The sequence below is a fragment of the Populus euphratica genome, unplaced genomic scaffold, assembly GCF_000495115.2.
Source record: "Populus euphratica unplaced genomic scaffold, PopEup_1.0 scaffold50.1, whole genome shotgun sequence".
Classification (NCBI taxonomy): domain Eukaryota; kingdom Viridiplantae; phylum Streptophyta; class Magnoliopsida; order Malpighiales; family Salicaceae; genus Populus; species Populus euphratica.
In genome coordinates, this window is record NW_011499870.1 from 1,032,168 (window position 1) to 1,050,351 (window position 18,184).

The 18,184-nt window shown below is 32.3% G+C and overlaps 2 protein-coding genes across 5 annotated transcripts in view; both read left to right on the forward strand.

Annotated features, from left to right (window-relative positions):
- The window catches only part of LOC105127091 (transcriptional corepressor LEUNIG-like), an 8,893-nt gene extending 4,838 nt beyond the window's left edge, over positions 1 to 4,055 (forward strand). For 3 of the 4 annotated variants that reach the window (XM_011028209.1, XM_011028210.1, XM_011028212.1), the window contains 8 exons: positions 139 to 381; positions 465 to 606; positions 916 to 1,025; positions 1,349 to 1,498; positions 1,813 to 1,968; positions 2,072 to 2,188; positions 2,948 to 3,154; positions 3,583 to 4,055. In XM_011028209.1, the coding sequence (XP_011026511.1) occupies positions 139 to 381; positions 465 to 606; positions 916 to 1,025; positions 1,349 to 1,498; positions 1,813 to 1,968; positions 2,072 to 2,188; positions 2,948 to 3,154; positions 3,583 to 3,726 (1,269 nt within the window). In that variant the 3' untranslated portion in view covers positions 3,727 to 4,055. The remainder of the gene's footprint in view (positions 1 to 138; positions 382 to 464; positions 607 to 915; positions 1,026 to 1,348; positions 1,499 to 1,812; positions 1,969 to 2,071; positions 2,189 to 2,947; positions 3,155 to 3,582) is intronic. The other variant, XM_011028211.1, reaches the window with a different exon arrangement.
- A 5,817-nt stretch (positions 4,056 to 9,872) lies between these two features.
- On the forward strand, positions 9,873 to 14,129 carry LOC105127092 (probable 2-oxoglutarate-dependent dioxygenase AOP1). The gene is made up of 4 exons (XM_011028214.1): positions 9,873 to 9,968; positions 9,999 to 10,385; positions 13,275 to 13,599; positions 13,807 to 14,129. The coding sequence occupies exons 1-4, from the start codon at positions 9,913 to 9,915 to the stop codon at positions 14,044 to 14,046; spliced, it is 1,008 nt and encodes a 335-aa protein (XP_011026516.1). The 5' UTR covers positions 9,873 to 9,912; the 3' UTR covers positions 14,047 to 14,129.
- The last annotated feature ends 4,055 nt before the right edge of the window (positions 14,130 to 18,184 follow it).

Consider the following 18,184-nt stretch of genomic DNA (forward strand, 5'->3'; position numbering starts at 1 on the left):
TGGATTTTTGCTACCCCCCTGGTCTTAAACTGAGATTCTATTGCCTTTTCGAGATGTTGCACAATAGTTTGTTCATTTTAAAAGTAGTGTGCCAATATGTGCAGGTTCCTAACATGGTTTTCCTTGTTGCATTTCAAGGTTTCAAAAAACCAGAGTGGGAGAAAGAGAAAACAACCAGTGTCATCTTCTGGTCCTGCCAATAGCACAGGAACTGCAAATACAGCAGGACCCTCCCCAAGTTCAGCTCCTTCAACGCCTTCCACCCACACACCTGGAGATGTGATCTCAATGCCTGCTTTGCCTCATGGTGGAGGTTCTTCTAAGCCTTTTATGTTTGGGGCAGATGGTACGGGCACCCTTACATCACCATCAAATCAATTGGTGAGTAAACTTTTCATCCTTTTTATTGGTAAAGTAATTGAAAATTCCTTGCTTGAATTCTCATTGATATTCCATTTTGGCAGTGGGATGACAAAGATCTTGAATTGCAGGCTGATATGGATCGTTTTGTGGAGGATGGATCTCTTGAGGATAATGTTGACTCTTTTTTATCCCATGATGATAATGACCCTAGAGATGTGGTTCCTCGAATGGATGTGAGCAAAGGTGTTTAAATGAAGGCCTGATTTTTCCTTAGATAAGATTTTCTCGAACTTCGGTTCCTGAATCTTGTTGTCTTGTTGTCAACATTGTGTAGATACATTTCTGAAATATGATGCAATAATGTATGTAGCAGATTGTTCATAGATATTTGAATCACTGGTTATCGTTAATGATATGACTCATTATGTTTCTTTGTTTTTTCTTGGATTGACAAGTACATGTAAAATGTAATGACATGCCAAACATGTTATAAAAATTGTCTTTTTATGAAATATGATTTACTCTGAGTGTAGAATTTGCATGTGACTTCAGGATTCACATTTACTGAAGTAAATTCTGTTAGAGCAAGTGCAAGTAAAGTAGTCTGTTGCCATTTCTCATCAGACGGGAAATTGCTTGCTAGTGGCGGCCATGATAAAAGGGTAAGTCTCATAATATCTGGCATTATAATCCCAATTCTGGGTAAATTAAACCTTTTGGAAGGTCTCTTATAAAAAATATCTATAAAACAAAAACCTTTTCGAAGGCTGAGAACTAAAAATCTATGGGAAAATTTGATGCCTCATTTGTTATCAAGCAAATGTCTTGAATGCTCGCTTGAAATTCTGATGTGCCTGCCCAAAATGTGGAATTCAATACCTTCTGTATTGCAGACTAGATAAACAGGAAAATGGGCATTCTTTTGGCTGTTTTATACCGACCCAAAATACAATGTTAATTGTTTGTCTGATGGTTTATGATACAGGCTCTATTGTGGTACACAGATAATTTAAAGCTAAAAGCTACCCTTGAAGAACATACATCTCTGATTACTGATGTCCGTTTCAGCCCAAGCATGTCACGACTTGCAACATCATCATTTGACAAAACTGTTAGGGTTTGGGATGCTGACAATGTTAGTATGATATTCTTTCTTAATGACTCACAGTTCTTTGCAGCAAATTCTTATTTTTCTTTTTTCTTGGAGAGTGTTTTAGTTCTGAGCAACTTCCTTCGCAATGTGAACGTAAATAAACAGATGTCTTCTCTCATAAAGATTTGTTTGAATAAGTAATTTTCATATGGGTGGATCCATAGTATGCTAATTCATTTCCTCTGTGAAATGGCAATAAGATCTTTTTCTCAAATTGAGGATGTGACTTTGTTGAATCCTTATGCTGCTGAACCATCATATATATCTTTCTATAAACTTAACAGTGGTTTTTGCAGCCTAATTTCTCACTCCGCACTTTTACTGGACATTCTTCCAATGTAATGTCACTAGACTTCCACCCAAATAAAGATGATCTTATATGCTCTTGTGATGGGGATGGTGAAATAAGATACTGGAGTATTACCAATGGTAGCTGTGCAAGAGTATTCAAGGTAGATCTTGTAGACCAGTTTATGATATCCGAGATTTAGTGGATTTGTTTTGGTGGTTTTTTTAGTTCTCTGGTTTGTGATGAATGATAGATGTTTAAATTAGGGTGGTATGGCCCAGATGAGATTTCAACCCCGTGCAGGGAAGTATCTTGCTGCTGCTACTGAGAATGTTGTGTCTATACTGGATGTTGAGACACAAGCTTGTCGGCATTCGTTACAGGTTAATTTGATTTTTCCTTCCACTATGTGACCTGAACCTGGATATGTTGCCAGTGTTTTTGTGTATCACCTTTTTTGGGTATTTATGCAGCTGTTAATATGAATGCTAACTTGAATTCTTAAAACATGATTGAGCATAGAACACCACAGTTGGCTTCCAAAATTAATGCACTAGTATTCTTTCATATTCGACATTTGATGTGAATAGCATTTTAAAATATATCTATGCACCCTCCTATTTTGCACTGCATTCAAAATTTTGAAAACGATACAAACCAAGATGCACAGAAGGTTGAAGTAATATTTAACTGTATTGTTTTGGCGTTCATAAATATAGGTGCCAACTGGAGTCAGTCTTGTGTGCACACCAATATAGTTTATTTACTGTTGTCATAATGCAGATTTAGTTGCCTGTCACTCATGGTGACAGAAGTGGCATGTATTTCTTGGGTGATTGTTTTGGTGTTCATAAATATAGGCGCCTCCTGGAGTCAATCTTGTGTACTCACTGATATAATTTATTTGCTGTGGTCATTTTGCAGATTTAGTCGCCTGTCAGTCATGGTGACAGTAGTGGCATACTTTCCTTGTGTAACATGCATGTTTATTGTTCTTGGTGATATTCATATTTTAATTTGCCTTCATATTTGGCTTAAACTGTTCCAGATTCTGTGTCTACTGAGCTCATGAATATTTTGTGCCTCACCCAATTTTCTGTTCTCCATGCGTTGTAGTGACCTTTTGATCTTTCGAACTGCAGGGTCATACTAAAGCAATCCATTCTGTTTGTTGGGATCCTTCTGGTGAGTATCTGGCATCTGCCAGTGAGGACTCTGTCAGAGTCTGGACGCTTGGATCAGGAAGTGAGGGCGAATGTGTTCATGAGTTGAGTTGTAATGGCAACGAATTTCACTCCTGTGTTTTTCACCCTACATTCCCTTCATTGCTAGTCATTGGCTGTTACCAGGCAAGTAATTTCTGCTTTGTCCTTTCTACTTTGCAATTACAGTTGTTCAATAATGATACCAATAAAAATTTTATGGGGGTGTTTTCCACAAACGTTACTTCACCACCACTTTATAGGGTGTTCTCCACCCTGAAGATTGTTCATGTTGGATCCAAGTCAAAGGTCACATCAGATTTTAAACTATGAAAACAATTTCTTAATATTTGGTGGGCAAATTTTTTTGGAAGTCTGGGAAAAGTTATAATGTCTTTTTTATATTTCCATTCCCATCTTCACTCTGATGCTGCCTTTTCTCGCCCCACTCTTGTTTCCATTCGTTGAGTTGGGAGGGGCCATTCACACTTTGTTCTATTCGTAATCTTTTTTTCAGTACCTGCACTATATTTTGTTTTGGGTTCTCTGATACGCATCTGTGGCATTTACTGCAGTCTTTGGAGCTTTGGAACATGAGTGAGAACAAGACAATGACTCTGCCAGCCCATGATGGTCAAATTGCTGCATTGGCTGTTTCAACTGTTACAGGGACGGTTGCATCTGCTAGTCATGATAAGCTTGTCAAACTGTGGAAATGATATATGATTGTTTCTCGGTGTTGTTCAAGTGCTTTTAGCTTGTTTATTTTGGTTGCTCGATCTCCCCATTATGTGTTCTATTTAAATAGCAGATCACTCTAACACCAGAGACCAAACCTTATATGTTGTTGTATCGGTTACATGGCCACTTGTGTAACTGCAAAAAAGTCAATGGTCAAGCGTCCTAGACTTTCATTTGTACTCTACTAGGAAGTAAATGGTTCTTGTTCATAGTTTTCCGGTGCCTTGTCTGCTGGTTCAAACTTGCATCCTCTAGACCTTTTCCAGTTCATTTCTACTACACTATGTAAAAGCGTAATTCTCTTCCTCTGCTTCATGCCCCGTTCATATTTCTCTGATTTCCACATTTTATGTTTGATTTGATAACGGGCGAAATGTGAGGATGATTTCAATGTTGAAATTTTGCATGAGCGTCCAAATTATTCGTCGCCAGAACCACAGCAATCAGCTGGCTAGTTGACTGAAATGTCGCAATGTGTCTAAACGTGGGCCTGATGCTGAAATCCACGCTTTGTCCAGGAGGATAGGGAGGGTGAGGTGGGGAATGTTGTGTTTTGGTGCGCTAGACCTGGAAAGTGGGGGCCAAAAGCGAACGTTCAGCTTTACGAGCAGAGGGCACAGGTAGTGCAGTGTATGCATACACTCCTGGGGTGCAGGGCCTTTGAATCTCATCATTAAGCACCACAATCTTGATATCCATTATTGAGTCAAAAGTTATCTCCTCCCAGGACTAGTTGCTATCAAGAGCCAGCATCCTGATTACGCGCGCATACACAATATGGCTTGATGTGGTTTGGCTAGTAAAAACAATAAGAAGGGCCATTGACATAATTTTGAAAGATTGCTTCTAACTTAATTCGTATAATTGTGTCATTGCTTCCCCACCATCGTGTTACCTGCGGTGCAGGCGGTCTGCGACATCACTCTTCTTTAAAATAGTCCGGGGCTAAATTTTCTCTTGTTTTAACATGCTTCTGCATGTCGAGGCCATGTCTTTTCCAGTCACGTCCCTTTCGTAGTCTCCTCTTGAATTTAAACCCAAGGTAGTAACATTAATAATACGAAACAAATCTTCTTGTCATCCGACCAAACCTTCGAGGGTAAATGGAGTGCAGTAATGGATGTGCCAAAACAATTTCATTGCTAAGTACACTTCTTAATGTTCTCCTTCGCGTCGATCACAGTGGCAATACCGGAGGAACTAGATCAGAACAAACGCGAGTTTGTGTTTATGCAAAGATTACTTGTATGATATGATCACTGACAAGAACAGAGTCCACCTTTGACCTTGCATGGATAAAATCTTAACAAACTCAATCCAGGTGACAAGAAAAAAGGTGGCTTTTCTTATCTTCCTATTGCGTCAAGATGCAAGGAAACCTAGTTGTCGATCGAAATGAAAAAAAGACCCAAGGAATATTAATGGCTGCAAGTGCAAGATTACCCAATCATTGCCTAATTTGGAAATCTAAGGCGGTGCCCATTTGGATACGTTTTGTGTAGCTCCAAGTCAGTTCATATCTTCTACCTTCTCCTCTCTTAAGTAGCAGCACTTCATTTTCCAAGCTAGCCTGGCATAGCTTCTCTTGTTCTTTGATTAGACAAGTTTTTCAACCTAATCTTACGCCGGAAGTATAACTTGTATGAATCTTATGAATAGACCAGAACAAAAAGTAGTAGTTAGTCTCAGCTTATAAAAGACATGAGAATGCTACCTAATTAATGTAGACTACAGAAGAAAATGTTGAGTGTTAAGAAAGGAAAAAAATTGCATAAATACATAGATATGCATTGTGATGCATATTGTGATAATGATTGTTTTCTAAAATAATTTTTATTAAAAAATATATTTTTTATTTTAAAATTTTATTTTTAATATCAATATATCAAAATAATCTAAAACATGAAAAAAAAATAAAAAATAAAAATCTTTAAAAACTCCCTGCCATCAAGCTCAAAATCCCCCCCCCCCTTTTCAAGACAACAAGGACATGACTCAAAATTAATGATTGTTGCAAGAAATGATTTTGACTTGATAGATTTATATTGACTAAAATTATTTATAATAAATGTAATTAAAACTTGAGAATTGTTTTTTATTTTTTATTTTTTATTTTTGAAGAAGTAGAAAAGAGAAAAACAAATAGAAAATTCCTCTCCCTCTCTCTCTCTCTCTACACCTTATTTGTTCTTGTGCTTTCCTTTCTCTAGCTTGAAGTTCCTTTCTTGTAAATAGAAAATATGTATAAGATTTTTAGTTTGTAGGTGTTGATTGAAAGTGCATTCTTTTGGAGTATTCTTGTTACGTACGTTGCATTGAGATCTTTGTACATGTTGACAAGCAATAGGTAGTGTAGTCTTTGAATGCGGCTTCAATTGTGTTTTATAAAAAATATTATTTTTTTATTTTTAAATTATTTTAATATTCTAATATTAAAAATAAATTTTTTAAATAAAAAATTAATTCAATATATTTCTAAATACAAAACAATTTAAAAAAAATTATAACTATACTTCCAAACACTCTTTGACAGCTGGGATGACATAATTTTTGATAACTTTCATGCTTTAGATCTGAAATTGTATGCTTTAGACTTATCTTTTATTTAATTTTTCTTCGTGTTTTCATTATCTGCAAATGTATTTAATTGTTTCTTCTAATCGATGTCCCACTTGAATTATTTTCTCCCTCCATCGTCTGCAGGGGGAGAGAGCTCATTGCTGCATGATTAGATTAAAAAATACAAAGTAGGAGAGCTTTCATACAATCAATGTCTTTGGTTGGGCAATACAGATAGTGACTGAACCCTAAATCTTTATCTCATATTCATGTCAGCTACGCTGACAAAACAATGTCAGTTAGGAATGATGGGGGTGTGGGGGATGTTCTAAGAATGGAGAAACCCCACACTACATGATGAATCACTGATGATGATCATACATAATAAAATCCTATCCTACACCAGAACTCTGACTTTGTGATTTGAGCTATCGAATCGATGGTCTAATAGCAATTGATGAGGCAAAACAAAACAATGCTGCCAACTTTTCACAAGAAATTCTTCGCTACGCATGCCTGATCTGCCATGTTTTGAGCCAAATTATTTGATTCATTCCTCTCTTACATGAACATATGATCCTAATACGCATACACACAGCTACTTACTACCATTTAGAAAGCTTCATCAGCATATATAGTATATGGCTAAAAGTGGCTTCACCTGGCAAGGAAGTATAGAATATACGTGGGCAAGATCTTGTGTAATAAATGAGGAACTAGGTTCATTTTTCCTCCACTCGTATCTTCTTTCCTTGGTCAGGAGTACTGTGGGAGAGATTAGTTGCCACACAAGTAGATGAAAGATGCAGCCATCACTTCGGTACAAAAGGAAAGAGACAAGTTATAGTCACCCTTTCTTTCTTGTAAGAAATCAAATCCTTATAATGTCAATGTAATCTCTTTGACTCAAACATCTTCTTAGGTTACTTGTACAACAACTTGAGGAGATCTTTTTTCTCTTCCAAAACACATTATTTCCCTATAAATAGTACTGTGGGGAATTGCATATACAGGGAGGCCGAACTGACTTGTGAAGTGGGAACCAATCAAGCCCTAGCTCCCATATATAGGAAAGTGACTTGGACATAGCCTAGAATGAACCATGTGCCTTGCCAAGCCATTTCAATCATCACAATTCTTGATTTATCGTTTTTGTATGCCCCATCAGGTTTACTTGTCCTTTCAGGCTTGCAGGTGACAACGCTACAAAACTTCATATCAAGCCTCTGTATCCATGAGTTCGAATTTAACCAACCATACTTAAGGCTCTCTCCATCTCCACAATCTCGTGAGCTCGAATTTACTGCTAAGACTATCACTTACATATATTATCTACTACGTTATGGAAGAATTGAATGCCTTCAGTAAGGCTACAGGAGAGAGACCACTCTGGCTAACTAACATGGAAGTGCTACCTTTTCAAGTACAGACCAACAAAGATATAACCACTGATCATGTTGTTTAGATGTAAATGCATTCTAGGAACATTTTGGTTGTTCAAGCTGGTCTTGTAAACTCATCGATGAATTGAGTGTAGAGAGCTACAGGGACCTATAATCCCCCCCTTTTCGTATACGTTCATTGAATAGTGATTTTCATTCTTATAAATAGAGCAAAGTATTTGGATTTGCTAGTGAATTGAGTAGATTTTCAATAAAATAGTTAGATAAGTTAACAGAGCCCGCGCATTTGCTCATTTAAATTTTAAGTTATTCTTAAAACACATCATATCATAACTTCGAATGCTTTGAAATTATGTGTGTATGAACTTATATACATATATATATAATGGATTAATTAGTGGATCTCATGCAAAACCCACACGCCTAAACTTTGGTAAAATCTGGGGAATATTTTGAATGATAGCTTTAAATTGCTCTTTTTGGGTTTTGTATACTTAATATGTTCATTCACTATCTTCAAAGCATGGTGGAAACAAAAATGGGAGAGATTTGTAAGCATCATTGGCAAGATAAGGTTGGATGGGTGGCCCCTTTCTAATTCTTTAAAATAAGTCCTTGAAACGGACTGAAAGGAAAGCAATTAAACTCGTTATTGTCTTGGTACTGTGTCACTGCCCCTGAATAATAACAGAAAGAGTTTGCTTTTGCAAAAATGGCAAAATGCATGCATTGATGGTAAGTAACATCATCACTACCCTAACAAGATAATACATGCATAAATCTGCTGCCTCTCTACCCAGAAAATCACCTTAGAAACTTATGCTAGGAGCGCCCACAAACTCAAAGATCCAATAATTACAATTTGTTAGAGCTGATTTTTATTATATATAAAGGAATAACGTTATTTCCCTGGAAATTTTCTTTTTAAATTGATAAGATTTTTTCAGTTTTTGAAAAGTTTGAGAAGAATGCCGCGCGTAATTTTTTATTTAATTTTTAAATCGAGTTGAAATTAAAAAAAAAATTATACAAGCTATGTTAAAATATAAGATTATAATTGTATAGTAATAAGAGATCAGGAAGACTTTCAAATAACCAAGAAAGTTACAGTTCAAGTTTTTCTTTATTTTTCTTTTTATATTTGGTTTGTTTTAAGGACTTTTAATTTAATTTAGATCTTACCGATGTCTTTCTTCTATTTAAACAGCCTTGTAAACTATTATTAAAATTAAATATTATTGAATTTTTTTTTTTAATATTTCATAGTTTTATCTACAATTTAGAACTATAAAATTTAAGAAGTCACGAATATCTAATTTTTGTCCACACTGTAAACCGCGTGAAGAAAACTTCCTCTGACACCTTATAAAGGCCAAGCTAGCGGATTCGTGGATGGGACTTTGCCTTCATTCCTCTTATCACAAGCCGAAGGTATAATTAAACTTATGTAAATTAAGATATATCTTTGAATAACATGGATTAATGATTTTTTTTTTTTTGATAATCATCAAGAAGATATTGAGAAGGCCATAAAGCTAATAAACAAAGAGAAACCCAGGAGATATAAAAAAAGAAAAAAAATTAATTTACTAAAACAAATAACAAAAAAACTACCTGATATTTTTTATTACACCATAATTTAATGCCATCAGAAAATATTGAAAGATCATTTCTAAATTTGAATCCTGAATATACAACTAAATAGTAACCTGATAAAGAATGGTGGAGAAACAATCAAACAAGTTTATAGTTTTTTCTTCAAAAATAATTTTGTTCTAAAACAACCAAATATTTTAAATAGTACTATTTGAAATTAATCTTCAAATTAATTTTTAAAATTTATTGTGTATCATTTCAGATCATTGTAAAAACAATGAGTCAAGTATTGTCGAGAAACAACATGGATTAATGATTTTATAACGCATTCTAATTTTATAACTTTTTCCTTAACTTTTGAAGAAGACAACACACTAATAATGCATAATTTATTAGCTACACCCTGATTCTATTAAAATTAAGATACTTGAACAAATATCTCTACAAATTAATTATTAATTACCATAATGGAGAGACATTCACACATGGAACAGTTGAGCCTATTGGCTACGGAGGAAGCAAGGACTGAAAGCAATATGGTGGGTGCCCCAATCACTTGAAGTAAAACCAAAATTTTGGACATATCTGAACTTGTTCTCCTATTTAATGAGATATGCCTCTCTAGTTAAGAGTACTTGTACTCCAGCAAACAACATATCGAGAGAGAGAGAGAGAGGGAGAGTGGGAGCTAGGGGGGGAGAGATGGCAGCTAAGGTCGAAATCCCATTTCTTGATATCTCTGGGGAAGCTTTGGCAGGCTTAGAAGTTAAGAGTGAGAAGTGGAAAGAATTGTGTAACCAAGTTAGAGAGGCATGTGAGACTCACGGGATCTTCTTTTTGGTTTATGATAAGATTCCTACTAGCCTACGTGAAGAAATGTTTGTTGCCCTGAAGGCACTGTTTGATCTTCCCGAGGAGACAAAGAACAAGCACGTCAATCCTAAGCCATATCGAAGTTACTTAGGTAACTGTCCTGTAATTCCTTTTCATGAGAGCTTTGGTGTTGATGATGCTCCAACTCTTGACGCTTCTCAAGCTTTTACCAACCTTATGTGGCCAGAAGGGAACCCAAGTTTCTGGTAAGACTACTCTCCGTCATCTTTCTTGATGATTGTTTCGTTTCCATGTTAGAAGTTTTTGCTTGATGTAATTTAGCTGCAATTATCTGATACTGTTCGAAAATGATGCTAATTTCTTTGAGATTATTATAAAATTCACAGCTAAAGATTAAGGTTTAATTAGTGATCTCTTTGTCATAAATATTCATGATCAATTCTAGCCACAAGAAGAACTGAATTGTGGAATTAAGGGAAGTGTAACACGCATCAGTAAAGGTAATGGCTTAATTTATAGCATGCAAGTAAAGTTTATGTCTTTTGGCTTTGTTTTTGCTTAATTATTAGATAATCAGTCATCACTAAACGATCATTTTCTCAATAATTTTACCTTTTAATTCCTTCAACCTTATCACGACACACACAAAAAAGAGATTGCCCCACTTCTTTAATTAATTAATTTCTTGCAAAACCACCTTTCAGATTATTAATTTCCTTTCTTGGTTGGGATACTCCAGCTGTTCTTCTTCTGACCTCTAAACATGTCTTGATGTCATGGCCAAAGACCCCAAGTCACCATCAAGAGAGATTGAACTCTGAACTGCACCTATAATGGAAAAAAATGAGAAAATTGTTATGAAAAATCTGCAGTAATTATAAAATACTATAATAGAGAAAAAATTAAAAGAAATATAAAGATTTAACGTGATTTCTTAACATATCTATATCTATAAACAAAGAGTTCTTACTTTCTTTATATCAAAATAGAGTTATATAATATACATTTATATTAGATTCCACTAAACTGCTTGACAAATTCTAATCGTTCAAGAAATTCTAGCAGTCCAAAAAATATTAATAATTTTTCTATAATATTCTTTTACTGTAATAATTCATTTATACATCACATTTTGAATTTACAGCAAATATAAACTATGTTATTCGTCAAAATTTTAAATTTTTTGTGGCAATAGCACAAAATACTCTAGACAGCTATCATAGTATTTGATAGTATCTTACAGTAGCCTGTTGAGGCTATGGAATGGTGGTTCTTAGCTCTTGTCACATCAACAGCAATACTTACGCATGATGATGGTAGCTACCAAACAGAATTGCTAGCTGCCAATGCACAATTTATTAGGGGCTTATCCTTTGAAACAGATTGAATTTATTACAATGCCAGCTTTAAAATGATTGTTCTTGTTCAAAACTCATGCACATGTCCTGCAGAATAAAAGTCAGCACCTGAGAGGTAGAATCAGCCTTTTTCAATAGCTGTTGGCAGTTCCATTAAATTCCATTTGGTCTTAATATCAGTGGGTGTCGTAAGGACACAGTCCTGGATTTAATTTGCAATATTCCATATGAATAATTCTATTTTCATCAGCCGTTGGTTTATAAGTTCATCACTATGACCCACCTGGTATTATAATCTAACGGTTGTGAAATCTTTATGGGACTTTCAAAGCAATTTTATCTGTCATGGTTGTTTAAACTTTGTGCGAGTCCTGCATGATGCAGATAAATGTATATAACAGGGAGTCTTCAAAATCTTTGTGTTGCAAAATGTCATTGTTTCATTGAAAAAAACCCAATAATTCTTGGTTAATTAGTTAAATATCCATCAACTCACCCTCGAGTTGACCTGTTCAACGAGCCTTGAGTCGAGTCATGAGCCCGGCAGTAGATAGAACCGACCAATTTTTATTTTGCTCTTATAAAAGTCAACACAATCGATTTTTTAATTGATCAATCTCAAATTCTGCCGTATAATCCTGTTAGCAAGGCGGAGGCATGGTAAAGGTTTGGATGGGCTCTAACAGGGGTCATAATTTTTTAAATATTTATTTACTAGTTTTATATAAAAAAAATCCATACTTTTTAATTGTGTTATTCAAAAATTCTGAAAATCTACATGTAATATAATACTTGAGTTAAAATTTTAATTTTTTTTAAAAAATTTATAAATTTGATGAAAAATTGTAATTTGATTAATTTTATATTATGGTATGTAATTTTCAATCCGATCATTAGATTGAGTTAAAATTTTACAAGAAATTTTAAAATATATTAAATAAAATATGGTTAAAATTTTAAAATAAATGAAACTTGATAATGCTAATAAAAAAAACTATCAAATAAGAATAAAACGACTAATTAAGGGTAAAATGATTATTTATTATTAAAAAATAAAATAAATTAGCTCTTCCTTTCTTTTATATGTTGTTAATTGGGTAGAAGGATAATAAAAAAAGAAAAAAAATATAAAAGGCAAGAGAGAAAGAAAGAAAAATATGGGAAAAACATAAAAAAATTCAAGAAAAAAATAAAAAATAAAAAAATAACCTTATAAACTTATAATAAAAAAATTCAAGAAAAAAATAAAAAAGTAAAAGAATAACCTTATAAACTTACAAAATACAACTTGTAAAACACTAATATAAGAAAGAATCAAATGGAAGGAGGAATTGAGAAAAACAAATTTAATTATTTTATTTTCTAGTTGATATAAAATTATTATTTTATCTCAGTTGAAAGGTTGTTATAATATCTATTTAAATTTAATTATAAATGAATTATATTCTACAAAATAGTAAATGATATAATTTTAATAGTGAATTTATTTTTACTTTCATTTTTATTTTATATACTATCAAATTTATTTTTTAATATTTTAGATAATGTATTTGAATTAAAACTTTACTATTAATTTCAAAAATTTATATATATAAGTTAATAATTATTTTTTAAAAATTATATATTTATTTAATAGCTTACGAAAAGAAAAATTGCTGGACCTTGCTGTATTAAACAAAACTAGGACGCATGGAACGTGTCTAATAGGATATGGCTGGCAGCATTTATTAATATTTTCTGTCCCACTTCTTTTATTTTTATTTTCTGGCGGTGTAGTGAGACCATCCATGGCATGAGCTCTAAGATGCAAGAACTGAATTTTCTGGTGATGAAAATGATATACGAAAGCTTTGACATTGAAAAGCTCTATGACTCTTTCGTTGAGGAAACCACCAGTATATTTCGAATAATGAAGTATAAAGTTCCTCCAAGTGCGACGGACTCGTCCATCGGTCTAGTGGCTCACACTGACAAAAATGCCATCACCATTTTATGCCAAAATGAAGTTCAGGGTCTTGAGATTCAAACCAAGAATGGAGATTGGGCTCAAGTCATGGTTCCAGAGAATGCTTTCACAGCTGTTGTTGGTGACGCCCTCAAGGTAAAAACCTCTCGATCAAATTTAAGTTTAAATTATGTGCATACATTAATGGGTTTTATCGATCCACTGCAGAATTATAACCACTATTAGATAGACAAGAACACCTCAAACCGAAGTGAACGACTGTCCAAAGTATATATTAGTTAAATTAACATGCATGACTCGGATTCTATGCTAAGGTAGTAGTAACCAATATTGGTGTTCTAGGCATGGAGCAATGGCAGACTTCACGCAGCAAGGCATAGGGTGGTGATTAGCGGGGAAAAAGACAGGTATTCTTGTGGACTGTTTTCAATGCCGAAGGAGGAAGCAGTAGTTGAGGTGCCAGATGAACTCGTGGACAAGGAGCATCCTCTTCAATACAGGCCATTTAATTATTCAGATTATATCTCCTACTTTGTTTCCAAACTAAGTGATGATGCGTTGGAGATATATGCTGGCATTTGAAGACTTTGTCGGGTCGCCCAACTACTCTTTTATAATTAATACCTTGTTGCTAATCATGTTAATTGCCCTACTTCGATATAATATATATATATATATGTATATATAAATGTGTTTACAGTCGTGAATGTGCATGCAAATGTTTAAGAAAACTTGCCTACATCCTATCAAGGCAACTTGTAATTTCTTTTTTTCTTAATTTTCTTTTTAATACACAGCTTTTTCTATACTAGCATTGTGTGTTTTATAGTGTGATATATATTGTTTTTTAATTGAAAATATGTCAAGATAATTTTTATTTTTATTTTTATTTTTGACATGTGTATGTAAAAGCTATAAGCAAGGTTGATGGAATTTTCCTTTCAAAGGTGGGGTTAATTAAACGTGTCGTCCCTGTACAATAATCATTTGATTTACCGAGTCCTTGTAGTACTAATTTCATGAATTGAGTCCTTTTACGTTGTGTTTTGTTTGCAATCAAGGTCTCCATTTAGAACGTTTGTTGGTTGTGATTTTTTTTGTTCTAATTAATTGAACGAATGTCTCTTTTTACTAAAATTATATTAAATTAATTATGTGTGTAATTTAAAAAAAAAAACCAAGTCAAGAACCGTGTTCTTCGACCACCTAACATCAATCACGATTAAAATGAATTCTACATAAAAAATAATCTTAATTAAAAACTTAATCATGTAACAACCATTTAAATTCAGCAAAAATCCAAAAACAAAACCCATCAAGATGTTTGAAAACTCTCCATTGCATTATTAAAATTATCATCACTACTATCACACGTACCTTGGATTCATTAATCAACTTCAAACCACTAACACTTCACCATTTCCATTTGAAACTCCATCTCCGATGATAAAGGCATCATCTCTTGCCATTTTCTATTACCACCTCTCCTCCTCCTCCTCCTCCTCCTACATGCTCCACCAACTAGTGTTTGTCCTTTGGACCAACTCTTGTTCATCAACTTAAGCTTCTGTTAGTACTCAAGATAACACCTGGTGTCTGGTGGATTCTTGTGAGAATAAAATTAAAGATTTTCCCATTAATTAAGAAAGGAGGGCTATGGTTATATATATATATATATACTTATATATATATATAATAGTAATTCATCAAAATAATAGTAAAGGGACCTAATTAATCAAATCACCATAGTAACATGATGACGTCCATGCAGTTAACCCTTCAAAGGGGAGAAAATTTTCTTGGTGACGATGACATGTTTGGCCTTTTCAAAATGGTCAATGGCTGTTACGTATTCTGTCATTAATCTGACTTTTAAAAAGAGTTGATGATGTGCTTCATTGCCTGGCATAGTGAGGTGTGAAACTCATGAAAGCACTTGGAGATAAGTACATAAATGAAAATCATACTCGTAATGATGATAATAGTTATTACATTTATTTCGTGATTGACCTAATTTAAAACCTTATCTGAGCTGAGTATTATTTTAAATAGGATTTGATATTGATTTAGTTAAATCATATTAACATGATGAGTTAATTTGTGAGGTTGATATTTCATCCAAATTTCATAATGTAAAAACCAAATATTTTATTAAAAAAACTAAAAAACATTATTTTGAATAAAATATAATTTTAAGCTAGCTAGAAACTAAAGAATTTATTTTAAACAAATCTGAAATGATGTTATTTATATTATAGCATAAATTTAAAGAGATGGTGCTCTTACTGTATATTAACTTATAAAAAATTATTTTTTGTAATAGTGTTTTTTTTTTAAATCTAATATTTTTTTCTCTAAATCTATATTTTTTAATTTTAATTTCATACTCCAATAATTATTTTATTGAAGATTAGGTTTTATAATTTATTGTAATTTGCTTTATATGTAGTTATCTCGGCCTTATAATATATGTTACAGGTTTGACGGGCTAACTTAGTTGGCTCAATTTTTTTTTGTAATTAATATTTTTTTTCAATTCTATTCTTGAATATTGAGTTGATTGAGAATTAAACTTAATAATTTATTTTGGTTTACTTTTCATGAGATTATTTCGATTTTATGACTCAAGTCGCGTGTTTGGTGGGTTAACCAAGTTGACTCAAGATTTTTTGCCTTTTTTATTAGATTTTTTTTTATATTTCATTCTTCAATATTGGGTTGATTATGAATGGGGCTTCAAGATTTATTTTGGTTTGCTTTTTATAAGGATATCTTAGTTTTATGACTCGAGTCATATGTTTTACAAGTTAACCTAAGTAGATTCAGATCATTTTATTGTTTTGTTTTTAGATTGTTTTTTTTTCAACCTTCAGCAATAAGTTTATTAAAAACTGGATTTCATAATTTTTTTTAACTTACTTTTTATAAGGTTATCATAGTCTTATAACTTTGGTCTCAAGTTTGGCAGACTAATCTGGGTTAACTAAGTTTTTTTTTTTTTTTACTTTTTATAAAATTATCTCGATCTCATAACTCAGATGATGAGTTTGACAGGTTAACTCAGGTCAAATTACTATTTTTATTTTTTACTATTGTTTTTCAATTTCATTTTTAAACATTGAGTTAATTGGGAATTGAGCTTCATAATTTATTTTGATTTGCTTTATATGAGGTTATCATGATCTCATGATTAACATTTTGAATTTGATAGATTAATTCGAGTTGGCCTAGATTGATTTAATATGTTGTTGTTTCAATATAATTCTTTTAAAAAATATTATCTTGAATTTTTATAAATCAAACTATATTCTGACTTATCATTTGAGTTTTATTTGGATCCATCAAATCAATTGGGTTATATTAAATTAATCTCCACATGGTTAATTTTTTTTTATTTTACTAAAAAAATATTAGCAATATCCACGTGTTTATTTTGTATGTTAATTTTTTTTTTTCTGACCTATAGGATAGTGCATATCAATAATCCAAGTGAAATCTAATTACATAACTCTATTTCACACTACTAAAGACAACAATGATAATAACTACAAATAGTTACACAAATAATCTTAGAGATGTGTAATTCATGTTGCCTAGCTAGCAAGTTTCAGTGTTATTTGGCTATGATATTATCCATGTTTTTAAAAAAAATTTCAATGTTATTTTAATGCATGCATGGTCAAAGCAATCACTGATCGATGAACTTCAGTATATCAAAACAAATTCTGTTTTTTCCACAAGCTTTCCCTCGTAATTGAAGGAAAAAAAATGGTACCTGGAAAAGCGCTCCGCCTAAGTGTGTGCTTATTATGATATATAATCCAAGTCACGGTAATTGTTCTTAATTTCTTAAATTTGTCTCATAATTAATTTCTATAGTGGAGGAGGAGAGCATGCTTGTTTATATACAAATATTAAATAGTATATAGTGGAATATTTAACAAACCCAGCAAATTAAATCCATGTAATTAAACAAATTAATTGAACAAATCAATATATTTTATATTAAATCTGACCTCTACGAAGACTCGAGCAATGCAACTAGTTTATACACAAATAAAGGATAATAATGTTAAGGAATTGGGTTGAGTGGTTAAAAAGTTAGTAGTATTTGATATTGTGATAGTGATTATTTTTAGAATATTTTTTATTTAAAAATTTATTATAATATTTTTTTTAAAATTAATTTTTTATATTATCATATTAAAACGATACAAAAATATAAAAAAACAATTTAAAATAAAAATAAATTCAAAATTTTTTCAGGATGCCACTGTAAAAACAATGATTACATTGCTCTATTTCTTAGCTTCTTAACTTGCTATGTTCAAACTTTAGAATTAATATCTTGGAGAATATATTAAATTTTGTTAAATGTATCAGTTTGATTATATGATGTAGAAAAGAAACTAATCTTGATTGACATGCTAGAGGAGGAAACTCCTTGCCATTGAAGAAATAAATAAATAAATAATAATATAAACCTTTTTGAAAACACTTGACTTGACTTGTGATGTAATTTAGGATAAATGTAATAACAGATATGATTTAACGTATTTTTTATTTAAAAATATATTTAAATAATTTTTTTTTTATTTTTTTAAAATTATTTTTGATATTAATATATTAAAAAAATATGAAAAAAATAAAAATAAAACTTTTTAAATTTTTAAAAATACAGTTTAGCTATGTTTTCTAATACTACCGAAAGGTAGGGGGG